This window comes from Dromiciops gliroides, chromosome 4 (assembly GCF_019393635.1).
Source record: "Dromiciops gliroides isolate mDroGli1 chromosome 4, mDroGli1.pri, whole genome shotgun sequence".
Lineage (NCBI taxonomy): Eukaryota > Metazoa > Chordata > Mammalia > Microbiotheria > Microbiotheriidae > Dromiciops > Dromiciops gliroides.
Window position 1 is genome coordinate 101,255,991 of NC_057864.1, and position 18,712 is coordinate 101,274,702.

The window sequence follows — 18,712 nt, forward strand, 5'->3', positions numbered from 1 at the left end:
GTAGGGAAGACCAGGTTGTGAAGGATGTTAGAAGCTAAACTGGATTTGGTATTTTTGTTTTGTTTTGTTTTTGTGGGGCAATGAGGGTTTTAAGTGAAGGGTTTGGTATTTGATCCTAGAGCTTTGGTAAGAGTTTCCTTCAAACTTTGAGATTCCATGGTTTTAAGTCCAGTTTCCTTTGATCCTTAAATGTTTAAGGAATTTCAGAATCATTTCCCTTAAATAATTCTTTCTCCAGCTCTTTTTTCAGCCGGTTCATTTAGGGCTCAGTCTCATTACATTTCTCCTGCATCTGTATCTTTGCTTGAATTGAGTACCCACAAACTGAATTCACTGTCCAAATCAAGACCAAGTAAAGGAAAAATGTTATTAATTAATCAATATGACCCTCTAGGGGAGGTTCCCCCAGACCTTTTCTAGACTTAGAACCCCCTGAGAGGAGGAAATTATTGAATCCATCAACATTTTTATTCCCAGATTTTTTCCTATGGGTTTATGGCATATTGCAGCAATAGTGTGTTACAGGGAACTTGTGGGTTCTTGTCTGAACCCAGGACCTGAGTGGATGGAGGGCACAGGGATGTTTCTCTAACACTCATCTCTCTCTTTGCCTCTTTATCTTGAAAGGTTTTCTTGATTCCTGGAGGATATCGGGTTAGAGCTAGGCCCTAGAGATCATCTCTTCTGGCCCTCTTATTTTATAAGTGAGGAAATGAGGCCCAGAGGGGAAGTGAGACATCCAGGGTCACACAGCCAGCTGGTGGCACTATCCCTGGTCCAGGCCTAAGGTCTCCATTTCTATTCCCCTGGGCCCTGCTGCCCACTCTTCGGGGGGGACTAGGATGTAGGCCATCGCAGGAGCAGAGGCTTCCTTCCGACTCTGTCAAGGCTGTAGAGAGCACCCTTTGTCTCCTGCAGGGAGTCTGCCAGGCCCCAGGCATCTGTTCGCTTCACTCTCCAGCTCAGTAATTGATGGGGTAGGGGGAGCTGGACAGTTCCCCTTTCCTGTTCTGCTGACTGGACACATTTACCTTCTGCCCACACAACTGCAAGTGGGAGATGGAGTCTATTAGTCCAACCACAAGGTCTTTTCTGAGGCCCTTCCTTCTGCCCGGGGCAAAGAACCTTGGAGTAGACTCTGCAAGTATTAATTCAGTAACACTCTCACAACCCTATGGGGCTTTGGGCTTTCCAAAGTGCTTTCACCTCCATTGCTTTCTTCTCATACCACCCCTTGGGGAATGGTACAGGCAGGGATTCTTATCCCCATTTAGCAAATCACTGAGTGAGGCCCTAAGAGCTGAAGTGGTTTATTCCAAAGCACACAGTGAGTGAGTTAGAGAATCAGGCCCAGAACTCAGGGGTCCTGCCTTCCCTCCAACTCCCTGGCCCAGGCTCCTCCTCACTCTCTTGTGCTGCTCACCCTTTTCCGTAACAAGCTTGTGGGGAGGGGTAGAGAAAAGGCAGACCCAACTTGTAAATGCACTGGCCCCCAGAGCACATGTGTGCTTGTGTGTGTGTAACTCGTGGGTTTTGTGTGTGTATGTGTGTGTGTGTGTGTGTGTGTGTGTGTGTTGTGATGGGGCTGGGGAAAGGATTCATCATAAACATTGAGCATCATAAGATTGAGGGCCAAGCTGCAAAAGCCTTGTTCTTTCTATCATGCCCATTCCCCCTCTCAATTGTATTAATTTATCAAGTTTCTACTGGGTGCATTTGAGAATTAGCTTGGTCTGTTGGATAAAATGCTGGACTTGGAGTAAGAAGACCTGGGTTCAAATCCCACCCCATATATTTATTAGCTGGAGGGTGACTCTGGGCAAGCTTAAAAAGTCCTTTGTCTGTAAAACTGGACAATAATAACTGTAATTCTGACCTAACAAGGTTGGTGAGAGAAGTAAATGAGATGAGTTTGTACTTTGCAAACTTTAATAATAATAATTGTAAGAACAGTTAGCATTTATATAGCACATGAAGGTTTACAAAGTACTTTACAAATATTATCTCATTTGATCCTCACAAAAACTCTGGGAGGTAGATGCAACTAGTATCCCCATTTCATACATAAGGAAATGAAAGAAAGCTGAAGTTAACTGACATATCCTGGATCACATTGCTAGTAACTATATGAGGCTGGATTTGAACTCCAGATCCAGCGATCTACACACGGCGCCGCCTAGCTGCTGAAAACACTAAATATCAGCTATTGTCATTACAAGGTGCTGGGAATACAAAGATAAAAACAACCTGACCCTTGCCCTAAATGAGCACTTGGCCCAATCGATGAGATGACATGTAAACACAAATGTAACACAAGTTCTGCCAGGGTTAAGGATGGAGGATTCCAACAAAGGCATGTGATGAGATTGTAGGAGAGCAGGCTGCATCTGAGCTGGTCATGGACAAGGTCAGAGGTAAGTTCTACTGAGGATGGAAGAGGACGTTGTATTGAAATAATTGCTTTGGGGACATAGTAGGGGTGATTACTGGATTTCTGAATAGCAGGGGTGATCAGGCTGAAGTTAGGTGATGTTTATGTGGGGCTCAGTCAGCACAATTTTATGATTTGTTCTGGTCGTATTCTACTTTTCTCGAGTGCGATCAGCGATGGCAGATAGTAGGGGTTGTGCAGACTGGGGATTACCAGCAGGGGAACATGAGAAAGCCAGAGAAGGCCAGATACTCATAGGTGACGGAGAGTGCATAATGGAAAGGTTTAAGTGCAAGGTCAAGATTTATAGAGTCTCAGAGTTTGGAGGGTTCTCAGAGGTCACATAGTCCAACCTGAAGCTGTGAAAGCAAGAAAGAGAAGCCAGAACAGAGTGAAGGACTGGAAAAAGAGGGAGGAGTCAGAGTTCATGATGAAAGCAAAAAGTTGGTTCAGGAGGAATGAGACAAGGGACAAGAGGTGATGTTCATGGAGGGAGATTTCCGAGTTCAGAATCTTGGAGGTGGGGCAGTCTTTGTGTTGCTGAGATGGACGGGGGTGTGATTACTCCAAGAGGGCTACAAGGAGAGTAGAGAGTGAGGAACTGAGACACCAAGGTGTGAGAAGAGTCAGCAGTGTGAATATTGAAGTCCCTGAGTCTGCTAGCAGGTGATGGGTCAGAGAGGAAGACTGAGCCAAGGGCTAATGTTCTTGAAGAAGGCAGGGGAGTGTCCTGGAGGTTTGTCAGTGGCTGTAACCAGGGAAACAATAGAACAACACTGATCATAGATAACACTTCTATATCGCCTGATGTGGATTCCCTCCTTTGTTGGGGAGAGGATGATCTCATTGGACGGGATGATCTTCAAAAGGGGAAGAGTTTCTGAGTGACGATGGCAGCCAGTATATGGTGGTGTCTGTAAAATGGGTGAGTGAATTTTGGAAGCCTTCTGAAGAGCGTAGGCTTGAGCTGCCATTCAAAGGAGATTAAAAGTTTGGGTTTCTGTGGAGGGAAGTGGTTCCAAACCTATGGAATGGTTTGACAGGAAGGCTGGGAAGGAAAAAGAAGGGGAGAGGGGAAATGCAGGAACAGAATTAGGGGAAAAGCTACCTCATGATTCCAAGTAAAAAAAGCAAAGCAAAGCACTCATCTCAATTAAGGAATCAGAGAGATAATGAAAACACAGACACATGATCTGGGTCTCAGTCTTTATCAAAATGAGGGGGTTGTGCAGCATATACCATCTGAATATATTTAAAAGGTCTTTCCTAGCTTTTAAAAAAATAATTTTTAGTGTGAACTAAACAAACAGAATGGGCATTTGCATATCCATAGTATTCCTTCCTCCCTCCCTCCCTCTCTCCCTCCTTCCCTTTCTTCTCTCCTCCCTCCTCTCCACTAGAATCTTACCCCATTAGCAGATTAATGGGCACTCTGTGCTGTTTATTTTCCCTTCCTTTCAGAAGTAGTCTCTGTGCTAGGGAATAACTGTCACTAACAAGGAAGGTCTAGGGAAATCGAGAGCCTGCTTCTCAGCCAGCTGGCTTTCTCTCACATAATAATAGTTAACTTAATTAGCTATTAAGTTAATAATAATTAATGAGAGTTTAGGATTATTATTTCCCAGCTGGTCTTCCCTCCCTTAATAATAATAGCTAATAAGTATTAATCAGTAATTAACTAATAATTAGTCAATGATTGCATAATAATAATCATAAAGAAGAATTCTTATCCGGCTGGCCTCCCCTCTCTTAGTATGCCTTTTCACTTGGAAGTTACTCCATTTTACACCCACCTTAATGTACATGGCTCCTTATAATCATTACTACCACTTCCAGCTCTTATCTAGCACTTTTCTCATCCCAGCCCTGTGAGGCAGGCTCTGGAGCAAGCTCTGTGGCCCAACAAGCCTGGGGATCCTGCCTTGGGGTGTCTAGATGGCACGTGTGACCCGGGATATGCATCCTGGAACATAAACTAGCTGGGCACGTAGCCAGTCCCTCCCCTGGCACAGGGGCTGTGACCAATGGGGTCTACTTGAGGAGTAAAGGGCTGCCCTGGCTGCTTGGGAGGGTGTCTAAATAGAGAATCCAAGGTTGTGAATGGGGAGAACCCAGGACTCGAGTTCTCATCCTGCTTCTTGCTCAGTATGAGCATTTGAATAAGTCCCTTCCCCTCTGGAAATGAGAAGCTCGGGCTAGGGGATATCTCTGGCCCCTCTGACGTTCTTCGTTTTCCTTTAAGCCCAGGACCCCTTTGGCTGCTTCTCCTTGCGATTCTAACCCAACCCTGGTTTAGCCTGAGAGCGCTTGCTGTGTACTAAGCATCTCCAGTAATACAGATAGAATCATCTCCTGTCTGGAGGCTGATGCTAAGCGATCTGAGGCTGAGAAGGGGCCCGGCTCTGCTGTGTACTGTCTGTGTGACCTGGAGTGAATCGCATCCTTTCTGAGCCCCCATTTCATCTTCTGTCGAGTGAAGGGTCTGGACTCGTGGATTTCCAGGGTCCTTCTCTCCGGCTTCAAATCTATGATCCTGTGAAATAGGGGCTCCCCCCAGCTTCTTTTCTCTCAGTGGGGGTTATTCTGGAGTCAGTGGTCATGGCATTTATGGTCATGAAAGGAGTTACCTCTGTAACCTTGGACGAGTCGTTTCATCTCCCCGTGCCTCAGTTTCCTTACTTGTAAAGGGGTTAGAGTAGATCATTTCTGAGGTCCCTTCTTCCTTTGATATTCTCTGAATTCTGGTGTAGTAGGAAGACCGTCGGACCTGCGTTCACAACCCAACTCTTCTTTCGCTGGGCCTTTGGGCAAATCGCTTCTCTCTGGGCCTCAGTTTCCCCTTCTCTAAAGGCTGAACTCCATGGTCTCCAAGGCCTCTGCCAGTTCTAACCCTACGATCCAACCATTCTGCAGTTTTCTTGACGTTAGCATTACCTTGATGGGGTGGAAGGAGGTAGCCTCAGCGTAGGGCCTCACTGCGGAACGGAGAGGGGGAAGAACGTCTCATGGGAGAAGGTTTGGAAGGCAAGGGAGCATGAGTGGGCTGCTAGGTGGGGCTCTTCCCTGCTGCCGCTGAGGAAGAGCTGTAGTGATATTTCCACCTGAGGCAAGTGGCCAGGGTTATGGGAAGGAAGGGCACCTCGGCACAGGTTCCTGCCAGGCTGAAGTTCTGAGACTTCCATGGGCTGAGTGCAGAGGAAGAGGAGGAAGCCTTTGGTGGAGCCGCAAGGGAAGGTGAGGTTGGCGCTCTCTAAATTTCTTCCCCTAGTGCTTAGCCCCAGGTAGCCGTCCCCCACCCCTCCCCTCCCACCACTACCCTGGGCTCAGCACCATGCTCTGTGCCCAACAGGAGCAGCCTGCAGTACGGCATCATGTGCTTGAAGAGGCTCAATTACGACCGAAAGGAACTGGAGAAGAGACGGGAGGAGAGCCAGCGGGAGATAAAGGGTGAGCTGGCTGCACGGGACCTCCTGCAGCTGGGGCTGGGGGTCGGGGGTCGGTGGGCAAGGACCTAGGAAAGGCATGGACCCTAGGGACCAGGTCCAGCTCTGACAGTGCCGCTTGGCTGGCCAGCTAGCCGTGGGGTCTGGGTGGGTGAAGGGAACAGCTCTGCCCTAGCCTAACTGTCCTCCACGAGGAGGAGATAGGGTTCCTGCCAGCCGGGAGCTTCTGGTCTAACAGCAAAGGCACCTCCCTGACCTCGGGGAGCTCCCAGTCTGAAAGCCTAGGATTCGATGGAGGTAGAAGTCAGCCTCAGGAAAGGGCTGGGTACAGCACGCAAGGCCCGGATGCCACAAGACTCACTTTGCAGGATCATTTCTCAGGCTCCTTTCCTGGGGTCATAGATTTAGAACCGGAAGAGAACTCAGATGAGGAAAGCAGAGCCCAGGGGAGGGACCTAGCTTACCAGAGCTCCCGCAGGTAGTCAGTGACAGAGCCAGCATTCACATGCAGGGCCTCAAGTCCAACCTCCTCTCTCAACACAGCTCTTTCTCTCTTGATCCTTCCCCCTCCAGATGTGCTGGTCTGGACCAACGACCAGGTGATACACTGGATCCAGTCCATTGGGCTGAGGGACTATGCCGGCAACCTTCATGAGAGCGGTGTGCACGGGGCCCTCCTTGCTCTGGACGAGAATTTTGACCACAACACCTTGGCCCTGGTCTTACAGATCCCCACACAGAACACCCAGGTGGGATTCCCTTCCTCATCTCTACTTTCTGTCAGGTCAAACCAACATTCAGGACCTTGTTTCCCTAAGAGAAATAAAATCGCACACACACATATGTGCACACACTCACACAGACTCACTTTGCCAGGGCCTAGTAAGCTCTTGGTTTGCTACTGAGAGGAATGTGATGGATTGAAGCACATTTTGATCCCCATTAAAAGAACCTCTTCAATGGAGTCCTTAGGCCAATTCGCGATTGACAAAGCCTTTCTTGCGATCCCATAGCATCTCTGAGTGGTCCCAGCCTCTGTTTTAGCTCTGGAATTAAGCTGGCCAGTGACCTTAAGGTGGCTGTTACAAACTACTCTATCCTTGATCACTTTTGGATTTATTCTCAGAAAAGTCTGTAGAGCCCAGTGACCATGGGGGAAGACCAAGACAAGACATAAGAATTTCAGCCTTGATCCCCATGATCTCTCTAGCCTGATATTCTATCCCTGACAGAGGTGACAAGGGATGAGTTTTGGGAGGGCACAATTGGTCTACAAAAATTAGAGATGACTTCCTTATTTTTCTTTCATAACTCATTAGAAACTCATCACCCAAGAATTATCTGAATCTTCCTTGAATCTATTTATGTTTGGGGTCTGCATAGCTTTCAGGGGATCATTTTTCCTTTGGCAACTTTGTTTTTAGAACTGGAAGGGATCGTAGAGATTATCTAGTATAGCAATCTTATTTTACAAACGAGGAAACTCAGGCCCTGAGAGGTTAAGAGACTTTCCCAAGAAAACACGACAGTGAATTCTAGGTGAAAAGTAGCGCTTGCTTTTATTTGTCACAAATGTAATCTATTTTAAGGATTAAGGTGGGTGGAGGAGAGAAGCCTGTAGTAGGAATGGCTGGGTCTGGTGGACAAGCCCATTTTTAGCCTAGCCCCTGCCCTTCACCATTTTATAAACTCTGATCATATTTCCCCCCCAGCTCTTGTCTGACATTTTTGGACAAAGAATCTCCACCCCCTGATGGTTTTAGTCATCCTTCTTTGGACTTTTTCCAAATGTGTTGTTTGTATCTTTCTGGAGATATAGCAACCAGAACTATTCACGGCATTCCAACAGCGAACTTGTTTTGACTTTGCACAAGGATAGGGTGATATTTGCTGATGGTACCCAGAAGTGGAGTGTCCATTTTGATCATAGAAGCACACTGGGACAGGGTCTTCTAGAAGCACCTTATAATGACCCATAGTTCCCCCCCAAAAAACCCTCTTTTTTTAACAATTGTCTCAGAGTCTCTCCTTCTATATTTTATAATCTGGATTATGTCCACTGGTTACCCATTGTCCATATACTTAATCCTCTCAAAGAACCTCAGTAGCTTAAGGAGACTTTTTGTTTTACTTATGGAAATCATATTGCCCTTTCCTCAATGTGATCAATGACCTTACTTTTTATTATAAATTCTGCCAGCCTATATATATACCATGAATGAGCAATCCAAAGTCTGTAGTTTTCAGGGTCTCCAGTGAAGTCAGTCTCGATGGTGCCTGGCAACACTTTCCAGGGATGCATTTAGCCCAACAATAATAACTCTTCACATTTATATAACCCTAAAAGTTTCACAAAGTAATTTTACATAACTTTACACATAATGTATATGTGTGTATGGATACATATGTGCAGAGATGTAGATATAAGTGAAACTTTACAAAGTACATTTACATAACCCTAAACGTCTTACAAAGTACTTTTATCCTAACAGCCCTGTGAGGTTGGTGGTGAAAGTGCGATATCCTCCTTTTATACACGAGGAAATGAAGGCTTGTACCTCCTCATTTAACGCATGCGTATGAGGGAGTCTGGGAGACTTTGAACTGGGCTCTTGGCAATAGCTCCTGTTCTCTTCCCTTCCTTCTCTTATTCCCAGGCCCGCCAAGTGATGGAAAGGGAGTTTAACAACCTCTTGGCCTTGGGTACGGATCGGAAGCTGGATGATGTGAGTACCTAATCTGACCTGGAATTCATTGGGGGAATTCTGGTCCTCATTGAGATTTGACTTTCACAAGGCCTTCTGATACCAAGGATGTGCATTGAGGTGGCTCAACAGAGAAGAGGCTTGTTTTTGGTTGGGCCCAGAGGACAGATCTGGGGACACTGGGTAAAAGCCACAAAGAGACAGACTTAGGGTCGATGCCAGGAAAGAACTGTCCCACAGTGGAATGGGTGCCTTACTTGGGGAAGTGGCCTCTCTCTCAGTGAAGGTCTCTGAAAGCAAAGGCTCCATGATTGTGTGATGGGTATCCTGTAGAAGGAATTCTCCTTTAGTTATGGGCTGGACTCAAGACCCAAATGGTCACTGAGGTCTCTTCTAACTCTTGAGATTCTGGGGTTCTGTGGGAGAGACGCCAAGGCCTGTATAATAACCCCCCCAAGCCCTGTGTAGTTGCTAATACCCTCTTCTGCTTGTTGGCAACATTTGGGTCTCTTTAGGTTACTTATAGTATGTGGGCTTTTGGGAGAGCTGGTAATGGGGCAGTTCTAGGGTAACATTTTACCATCACTCCTAAAGGATCAGGGTTTCCTCCTCCAAAGATCATGCCATTGAGACCAGTTTTTCCTTTGTACAGGGTGGGCCAAAAGTCACGATGTTTTAATAACTCTTTGAAAATTTTTTTTCTCTATTTTTCACCATTTACAAGATTTGATTTTCCATATGTCATGTAAATTAATTTCCTATATATACTATATATGATGCTATGGTATAGTAAATTTAAAAAAAATAAAGGAGTTGATAAATGTTGAAACCCCTTCATGACTTTTGGCCGACCCTGTATTTCTCTCTGAGACCCTCCCTATTTTTATAGTAACTTCAGCATGGCATATGCTGTTAGCTACTTGGGGTCCAAAAACTACTTTGCTATAATATGTGGGGATCTTGGGGTACAAACTCTTAAGTGGTTGGCTAAATATTAGGGGATTAGATTGCTAAATTTTAGGGAAGAATTAAACAAATAATAAAATTATTATTTAAAGTTTTGAGTTCCAAATTTTCTCTTTCCTTCCCTCTCTCCCCTTCCCCCTCCCTGAGGAGGTAAGCAATTAGATTATAGGTTACATATGTGCAATTATATAAAACATTAGAGGGAAGAAATTTGAGGCTGGAGACCAATTAGAAGGCAATGACAGTAGTCCAGGTAGACAGCCTGTTACTCAGTTCAGTTTGACACAGCTTAACTCATCAATCACATCCAGTTTCACTTTCTAACTTCCAGTCTTGCCCCTGCCCCTAGCTGAAGCCAGTGCTTTCCTGTCTCAGTATTCCTGATCTCTAAGGAAACAAGGCCTTTCCCATTTGTATTCCTCAGGCTTTCTCCTAGAGTGTAGGCCAAGCAGCCCACCCCCACCCCCTCAGCAGTAATGTGCTGACAAAACTCCCCTTGAATGTTTCCATTTACTTGACATTGTGCCTGCCCTGCCCTCTCCCTGCTCCCCCACCCCTACCAGTTCTCTTTTTTTGTTTTGTTTTGTTTGTTTGTTTGTTTTTAGTGAGGCAATTGGGGTTAAATGACTTGCCCAGGGTCACACAGCTAGTAAGTGTGTGTTAAGTGTCTGAGGCCAGATTTGAACTCAGGTACTCCTGACTCCAGGGCCCGTGCTCTATCCACTGCGCCACCTAGCTGCCCCCACCTACCAGTTCTTTTGATTGTGTCCTTGACCCAATCTTGTGCTTGCCTCCATTCTTAAAGTTAATTCATTGTTATCTTTCTTCTGCTCACTATAGCTTCTCCATTTCCAATCAAAGCACCTTGCTCTCTGATTCCCATATTCTCACAGCAGCTTCTTCTCTCCTTTTTGGAATCCTCTTTTTATCCTCTCTGTAGTAGAATCTTTCAGAATACCTGTGAAATGGTTCTTATCTACTTTCACTTCATACTTCAAAGATCAATAGGTCAATCCACAAGCATTTCTTAAGTACTTACTGTGCTAGGGTTGGGAGATGGCGGGCAAGTGAAACATTCCCTGTCCTTGAGGAGCTAACACGGTAATGGGAGACTACATCCATCCATTTCTCTCTCTCTATACACATATGTGTATATAAAACACATACAAAACCACTCTTAGGTGGTAACCTTGGCAGGAGGAAGGCACCAGCTCCTGGAGACAAAGAAAGGCCTCATGCAGAAGGTCCGACTTGAATTGAGTTTGAAGGAAATCTTGGATTCTGTGGGTCAGAGATGAGGAGAGAAAACATTCCAGGCCTAAGGAAAGGCACGGAGTCAGGAGCGAGTCGAGTCATGTGTGAGGATCAGGGAAAAGGCCAAAAAGGCTGGATGGGACTGAGGGCTTTGAATGCCAAACCGAAGGGTGTCTGTTTGGTCCTCTAGGTAACAGGAGCCGACTAGAGTTTAAGCAGAAGAGTGACATTAGGAAAAGCATTCTGGAGGCCACATGGAGCTATGGGTTAGAGTGGGGAGAAATCTGAGGCTGGGAGGCCATTCACTCTTAGGGAGCTACTGCAGTAGCTCAGGTGAAAGGTGATGGACACATTAGGGTAACATTGAGTTGAGTGACAACTCAGCTTTCCCTGCTGAAAGAGATCAAGGCTGAAGAGGCTCATCACTTAGTGATGGTCAGCCTTGTGGTGAAGCACCTTTTCCCAGGTAGCACCTGTGATGCTCACGTGATAGCTGCCCTGTCTGTCACTGGAAGCATTGCTGTTCTCAGAGCCTCTTTACCTTGGTCTGATGTGCTCCTGCCCCTATTCTACACACAAAGCCTTTGAGAGCTTAGGGTTTGTTCCACACTGTGAGGATGAATCAAAGAAGAACACATGAGCACAATCCAAACCCTACAACCTTAAAAGTCACTGAGTCTAACCCTGCCCCCTTTTTTTTTTTTAGGCAATGGGGGTTAAGTGACTTGCCCAGGGTCACACAGCTAGTAAGTGTCAAGTGTCTGAGGCCAGATTTGAACTCAGGTCCTCCTGAATCTGGGGCTGGTGCTTTATCCGCTGTGCCACCTAGCTGCCCCCTAGCCCTTTCTCTTTCCTTTTACAGAAGATTGAGGCTCAGAGAGATTAACTACCTTGCCCAAGCTCATGTAGGTGGTAGTAGTAGTAGTAGTAGTAGTAGTAGTAGTAGTAGTAGTAGCAGTAGTAGTAGTAGTAGAAAGCCAGAATTTGAACTCAGCTCCTTTCACTTTAAATTCAGTGCTTGCTTTTTCCATAACACTGTGCTAGTTGTTTGTGCCTCAGCTAGCCCAAGGACACATTGAGATTCTCATGTATTTGTGGGAGGAGAGGATTTTTTTTTCCATAGTACTGCCTTGGGACCTGGAGTGGGTTTCTGATTCAGGAAAGTGGGTATCTAATAACTTGCCTCGCTGTTTTCCTCTTCAGAGATATAGCTTTAGTTCTCCTGATGCCCTCAGATGTAGAACTCTCTTGGCTCTTAAATCTTCCTGGTCTCTGCCTGCAATGTCAATCCAAAGGGAAGCTGGGAGCTGACTCTCTAGGCTCTGTGCATCAGGGTGGGGATGTTGGTGATGTCATCTGGCAGGGGATGTAGGAGTGCTAGGAAATGCAAAGGTTCTAGAAAAGAGGGTGCTGGGGCAGCTAGGTGGTGCAGTGTATAGAGCACTGGCCCTGGATCCAGGAGGACCTGAGTTCAAATCTGGTCTCAGACACTTAACAATTACTAGCTGTGTGACCCTGGGTAAGTCACTTAACCCCAATTGCCTCACAAAAAAAAAAAAAAGAAAAGAAAAGAAAAAATAAAAGAGGGTGCTTCATGGAGAGAAAACAGAGACCCAGGATCTGGGCTGAGACGTTGTGATGGGGAGGGGTGGGGTTGGCCAGAAAAGGGGAGGCTGTTACCTAATGAACTGCCCAGGTTCTTCTGAAGGATCAGTATCCTTCTGTCTAGAATGTTTCTGAGGCTTACCTCCCAGGCTCCCAGGCTCCCAGACTACCAAGGGCATCTGACTATTTGTGGGGGAATGCTGCTTGAAGTACAGTTAGTTATTCAACAAACACCCACTAAGTGTCAAGCACTGTGATAAGTGCAGGCTTACAGAATGAAGTCCATCACACTTGGGTTGTTAGAGAATATAGAAAGTCAACTTAACAAATATATTTTTTCTTTTCTTTTTTTAAAATTTAATTTGATTTTATTTTTAAAAAATTTTCTGATTACATGTAAAGATATTTTTTGAGTTCCAAATTTTTCTTCCACCCTCCCTTCCTTCCCCACTCCTGAAGCCAGCAACCAATCAGATATAGGTTATACATTACAATCATGTTAAACATATTTCCACATTAGTTGTGTTGTAAGAGAAGAATTAGAACAAAAGGGGAAAAAAGCACAGGAAAAAATAAACAACAACATCATGAGTCTTTTGGTATTATCTTGCATCATTGTATTGTATAGAAGACCTAAATCACAGCTGATTATCATGCAATGTTGTTGATACTGTGTACAGTGTTCTCTTGGTTCTGCTCATTTCACTCAGCATCAATTCATCTAAGTCTTTCCAGCTTCTTCTGAAATCTGTTTATCATTTCTTACAGCACAGTAGTATTCCATTATGATCATATACTACCACTTGACCACTTGTTTAGCCATTACCCAATTGATGGGCATCCCCCCAATTTCCAGTTCTTTGCCAAACAAATATTTTTTAAAGCACTTAATAGAAATCAAAGATACTGTTCTAGGCTTTGGATGTAGATACAACAAAGACCCTGTCCTGTAGGAACCTAGAATCTATTAGGGGAGGAAAGATGTATATAAAAAGTGTGATACGAAAGGAGAAATCCAGGTAAAGGACTTCTGAGAAACTTGGGGGAGAGATCACTTTACCCAGGTTCTGTGTGTGTGTGTGTGTGTGTGTGTGTGTGTGTGTGTGTGTGTGTGTGTATGCATGCACGTGGGTATATCTGTGTGGTGTTGGGAAAGGTTCCAAGGAAGTATCCCTTGAGTTGGGCCTTGAAGGAAGGGAGGGCCTTCAGAAGGTAGAGAACACTGGGGGGGGGGGTTTATTCCTCTCATGAGCAAAGGCTCAGAGAGCCTGGGTGTGCATGTGGGTTTAAGGGTAGGGGAGGTGACTGTTGGTCTGGGACAGGTGAAAGGGCAGCCTGTCTAGAGTCGGGGGATGGATTAAAAATGACTACTGAGGGATATTTATAGCCCGAGAAGTCCTTGATAAGTACAAGAAGAGTGTGTGCTTGTTTTTGGCAACCAACATTGACAGTGCTTTGAAGAGATGGTGGGGCAGGCAGTGGGGAGAATACCACTACCACCACCACCACCATAGTAATGGGAATAATAACAAGATTTGAAAATGCTTTACCAATATGATCTCATCTGATCTGCACAACAACCCTGGGAGGTTGGCACTCTTATCCCCATTTTATGGGTGAGGACATTGAGGCACATAGAGGTGAAATGACTTGCCCAGGGTCACATAGCTAGTGAATATCTCAAGAAAGATTTGAACTCAGGTCTTCCTGACTCTAAGACCAATGCTCTATGTACTGTGACATGTCTGGTTAGCTGACTTATGGCTGGTTTTGGCCAAGACCCCCGAACTCTGTTGACCAGTCCAATCCTCAGCATTAAGCCAGACAGAGAGAAGGAAGGCAGGGTGAGGCCTGCTGAAAGGCTCTCTAGAAAAGGGAGGTGGTGGGGAGTGGGATGGCTCCCCAATTCTATTCTCATGCTATTAAAGTGGAGCATTGACTTCAGGGGAGGTGTAATGTTGGCCTTGGTGAAGAGAATACCTAGCTCTTGGCACCGGTTGCTGGAAAGCAAGGGGATTGGGCTGAGAGGGTCTGGGAAGGGTGGTCCATTCCCTAAGGCCTGGTGAAGGTAGAGATGGTGTGTCCATGGGACCAGCTCTTGGCTCTTCCCCAGGGGTAGGGATGGGAGACATATGGCTGGGTGGGAGGGAGCAAGGAAAATGCTGATCCCAAGCTTGGGCTGGGGTGGCAGGGCCTTGGCCTGACATGCACTTCCTTAGAGTCACAGGTCTGAGAGCTGGAAGGGATGTTAGAGGTCGATGGAACCCACTCATTTTACATGAGGAAATGGAGGACCAGAAGATAGGTCCCTGAGAGTTTCCCGCAGGCTCGAGGGTCGATGCAGACAAGAGCATATGAGGCTCGGGGTCATGAGGCGCCAAGGGTGGTGATGCCTCACATCCTCTGTGTGTATGTGTGTGTCCAAGCATGTCTCTAACTTGCAGGGTGAGGACAAGGTGTTCCGCCGTGCCCCATCCTGGAGGAAACGCTTCCGTCCACGGGACCCCCACGGAGGGATGCTCAGCACCTCAGCCGAGACCCTCCCCACCAGCTTCCGAGTCTCCACCCTGGGGCCCTTGCAGCCCCCACCGGCTCCGCCAAAGAAGATGCTGCCAGAAGGTGAGCCAGCTGCCGGGGCACAGTCAGGGTCCACGTGGGCACAGGGTATCCCCCGATGCCCAGCTCTGGGGGGTACTGGAGGTGAATGTGGGCGTGGGATCTGAGCCCTGGTCCTGCCATTCATTTCAGAAGGCTGGTTGCCAATCCCTGGCTTCCCAGTCCCCCTGCTAATGCTACACTAATGGTCTGGCCCTCAGCCCTCTCTCCCCAGTGCTTTGTCCCCGTGCCCCACCTTGCGCACTAACCCCTGCTCTGTGTGTTCTTGCTGCTTCTGACTTCTCCCAGCTGGGACATCAGGGTCACAGAGACTGGAGACCTCCACGGTTCGGACCTACTCCTGCTGAACTCCCCCCTACCTTCCCTACCCCGGGTCTGACGGGGGGTGTGCCCGTGGCTCGGGGTAAGTGGGGGTAGGCCCTATGCCAGGCTGGGAATGGGCATGTGGGGCCATCCCTACGTCTGCCCGCACGAATCCTTCCCCTGACACTTCCCCAAACAACTGGCTATCTTCTTGTTTGCCCCTTCGTGCCCACTGAGTGTAGCCGGTCCCCAAACGTCCCCCTAATCGAGCTTCTCCCAACTATACCGAGGAGTTGAGATGCCTCCTCGCACAACTGCTTTGTGCCCTCCAGGCTTGGCCCTTTCTCTCTAGCACTGGTCCGTGTACACTGCCCTGCCTGGCCATCCTCTTGCCTTTTCTGCCTTGCTTTGCTCTGGGGATGAGGGAGGTGGGAGCTGACCCTCAGAAGTGGAATGGGTGGGGGACATTTGCAGCCCTCTACCTCCCTGGAGTCCTTGGGGCTGCTCCTAACCCTGTACTCTCTCTTTCTCTCTCTCTCTGTGTCTGTCTTTCCTAGTTCATTCCCACTATCTCTACGGACACATGCTCTCCGCCTTCCGGGACTAGCCACGGCCCCAGCCGGCTCCCTCCTTGGCCTCAGGGGCCTGGCCGGCTCTATCCCTTCCTGCTTGTTCCCTTTCCAGTAGCTCCCAGTCTTGTCTGTGACTTTCCAGTTGCCCCTGGATCTCAGCATATATTCATCCTGGAGCCCTGACCCCCGTCCCCTTTGTCCGTGTGTTTCACGAGGCTTTGGTTGGGGCCTCTATGTGCCAGGCTTGGCCCTGTGGATTGGTCATTCTCAGACTGCAGGGGAGAGAAGGCAGCAAGCCCAGGGGGCTCCTTCCCCTTCATCTTCCGAATACCTGCCCCATTCCCCTGGCCCTGGAACCAGGGCCAGGCTGTGGGGTACCCACAGAGTAGTGTGCACTATGGCTCCCAGGGGGAAGAGAGCTGTGTACTCTGACTGCGCCCATTTCCTTCCTTCCTTCTGGGCAGGGTCTCCTAGGCCTAGGGAGTGTTTCTACTTAACAACTGATTTTGACACCTCGAGACAACTTCTACATTAGCAATAGTCACAGAAACTGCTCTTGGGACTTCCTGGGGGCTTAAAGGGACCTTGAAACCTTCTGAGAAGGCAGGAGAACAGACAGAGCAAAGGGCTTCCCCTAGGCTTGGGGCACGGGGAGAGGGAAAGAGCAGGACTGTTTCCACCACCAAAATAGGTTTGGGCTAAGTCTCTCTGGGATCCAAGCCCCAGGCCCTGGCCAAAGAGAGTTTTCAGAAGAGTGGGTTTGAGAAGCCCACCAGCTTGGGGCTGATGGGGGGGAGGAGGGCCGAGAAGAGCCGGCACACAGAACTGCAGGCCAGGTGTCCACCAACAAGGAAGCCCCTTTCTTGGGTTAGATAGCCAGGCAGATGGGAGGGGAGAGCAGACTGTCTTCCGTTAGCAATAAGTCACCCGTGGCCGTGGGAGCACTTCCCTCTCTGGCATTCCCCAGGCTCCAGCCAGCCTGCCGGGTTAATGGATTCTCGAAGAATGTCTGAGATTCACATTGGCTCTAAACATTGGGCTTGGGGAGAGGAGCAGGCGAGGACTCTGCTCCACTTTCCCATAACTCTTCCCAAGGGATGGAAGTAGGAAGTGGGGGGCAGGAAAAGAAAGAAGAGATGAACTTCTCTGAAGACGATGACTCCCCTTGTACCCTTTGGGGCCCAGAATCTGACGGACTCCGACTTTCCAATCCTCTGACTTGCCACAGATTCCTCTTTCTCTCTGCCCTGAGCCTGCTCTCGGTCCTGGGGGTGTCCCAGGAAGAGGTGTCCCTAGGAAATCATCCTCCTCCTATCCTTTCCCCACCTAGAAGTATTGCAGGTGCCTAGAGTGTGTCAGTGGCGAGTGGATGGGGAGGGGAGTTGAAAGGAGGGGCCTAGGATGGAGTTTTAGAGGAAGGAGTCAGAGATAAGGACCAGTTTCTTGGGACCTCTACAACCCACTACCCTTCCTGGGTCTCTCTCTGGAAGAGGACTGAAGTTTTATTGTTCTTCAGGTGGGCATCCTTATGGGCCTTGAAGAGCTGGAGTGCTGGTTTGTCTGCTTAACTTGTGACCTGGGCGTGGAGACCAGGCAGACTGAGGTGGCAGAGCTACCTGCCGACCTGGAGGGACGATGCCCCAGAAGGGGCCCAGAGCAGTGCTAGTGCTCAGCTTGGTCCTGTGTTTGCTTTGTAATGGAAGGCAGAGGAATGCCCAACCACTGTCTGCCTGCACCGGCACTTCTGGGGAACGGATGAGCTGGTTCCTTCAGAGGTTTAAGGGAGTGGGAAAGAATCTTGTGATGTCGGTTCTCTTGAAAGGCTTTCACCTGCCCTTTGGGTGTGCTCCCATGGTGCCTGCTCCCTTCCTACCAGGCTGACGGAGATGGTGGAGCTGGAATTTTTAATCAGGAAATGAGTTGGAAGACTAGGCTGAGGGAAGAAATTTGGTTACAAGACCAGACTTTTGGGTCATCAAGTATGAGATGTTAAGATCCTGGGATTGGGCATCTAGGATCGTGGGGACTGCAGTGCCATTTGAGTCCTTTAAAGGACTTAATTGTTTTTCTTTTGTAAACATCCCGCTAAATGGATTGTACTGAATGAGAGACCAGGCCAACAGCTGCAGCTCTAGCCCCACCTCCCTAGGACCTTAATGCTGACCTGCCCAGGCTGGCCAGATCACAGGGCAGAAGCTAGAGAGATATAATCCATCCTTCCAAGGGCTGTTGGGAAGTAGGGGGACCTGTGTCACACCGTGGCAGTGGGGTGTTGTCTCAGTGTACCTTGCCTAAGGCTCAATATGTTCTGTTTTTTTAATTTGGAGAGTCACTAGTGACCCCAGCCCCCCTCACCAGCCTCCTCTGTCTTGTCAGGTCCTCTTTCCTCAGTACTGTATCAGATCACTGCATCAGGAATGGGTGTGCAACGCCCCTCTGTGTGTGTGTGTATGTGTGTGTGTGTATGTGCGTGTGTGGCAGGGGTGTGTATGTAACAATAAACAACCCGGTTTTAAAACAATGTATACATTGCCTCTGGTCCTCTTGAATGCCGATGTTCTTCTGGGTTTAGAGCTCCTTGGATGCCGCTCCTGGCGTGAAGTTCAGCTAGTAAAAAATAAGTCTTTTTATTCGATCAAGAACCTGCTTGTCTGTGGCTGCCCCCTCAGTCTCTCAGGAGAGAAGGCTGGGGACAGGGGGGAGGGACAGAACCAGGAAGCATCCTGAGGCAGAAGGTAACCAGTACCTGCCATCTACGTGCAGGACAAACTGAAGATCACAGCATCAAGCGGCAGTGGGGAGGGACTGACTGAAGCT

General features: G+C 47.9%; 1 protein-coding gene across 7 annotated transcripts in view; it reads left to right on the forward strand.

Annotated features, from left to right (window-relative positions):
* The window catches only part of PPFIA4 (PTPRF interacting protein alpha 4), a 69,208-nt gene extending 50,778 nt beyond the window's left edge, over positions 1-18,430 (forward strand). For 5 of the 7 annotated variants that reach the window (XR_006356238.1, XR_006356241.1, XR_006356242.1 and 2 more), the window contains 6 exons: positions 5,781-5,878; positions 6,448-6,623; positions 8,532-8,600; positions 14,849-15,023; positions 15,309-15,423; positions 15,881-18,430. Coding sequence is in view for 2 of the 7 variants with exons in the window: in XM_044000205.1 (XP_043856140.1) it covers positions 5,781-5,878; positions 6,448-6,623; positions 8,532-8,600; positions 14,849-15,023; positions 15,881-15,930 (568 nt within the window). In the remaining 5 variants the exon portion in view is untranslated. The remainder of the gene's footprint in view (positions 1-5,780; positions 5,879-6,447; positions 6,624-8,531; positions 8,601-14,848; positions 15,024-15,308; positions 15,424-15,880) is intronic. The other 2 variants (XM_044000205.1, XM_044000206.1) reach the window with 1 other exon arrangement.
* The last annotated feature ends 282 nt before the right edge of the window (positions 18,431-18,712 follow it).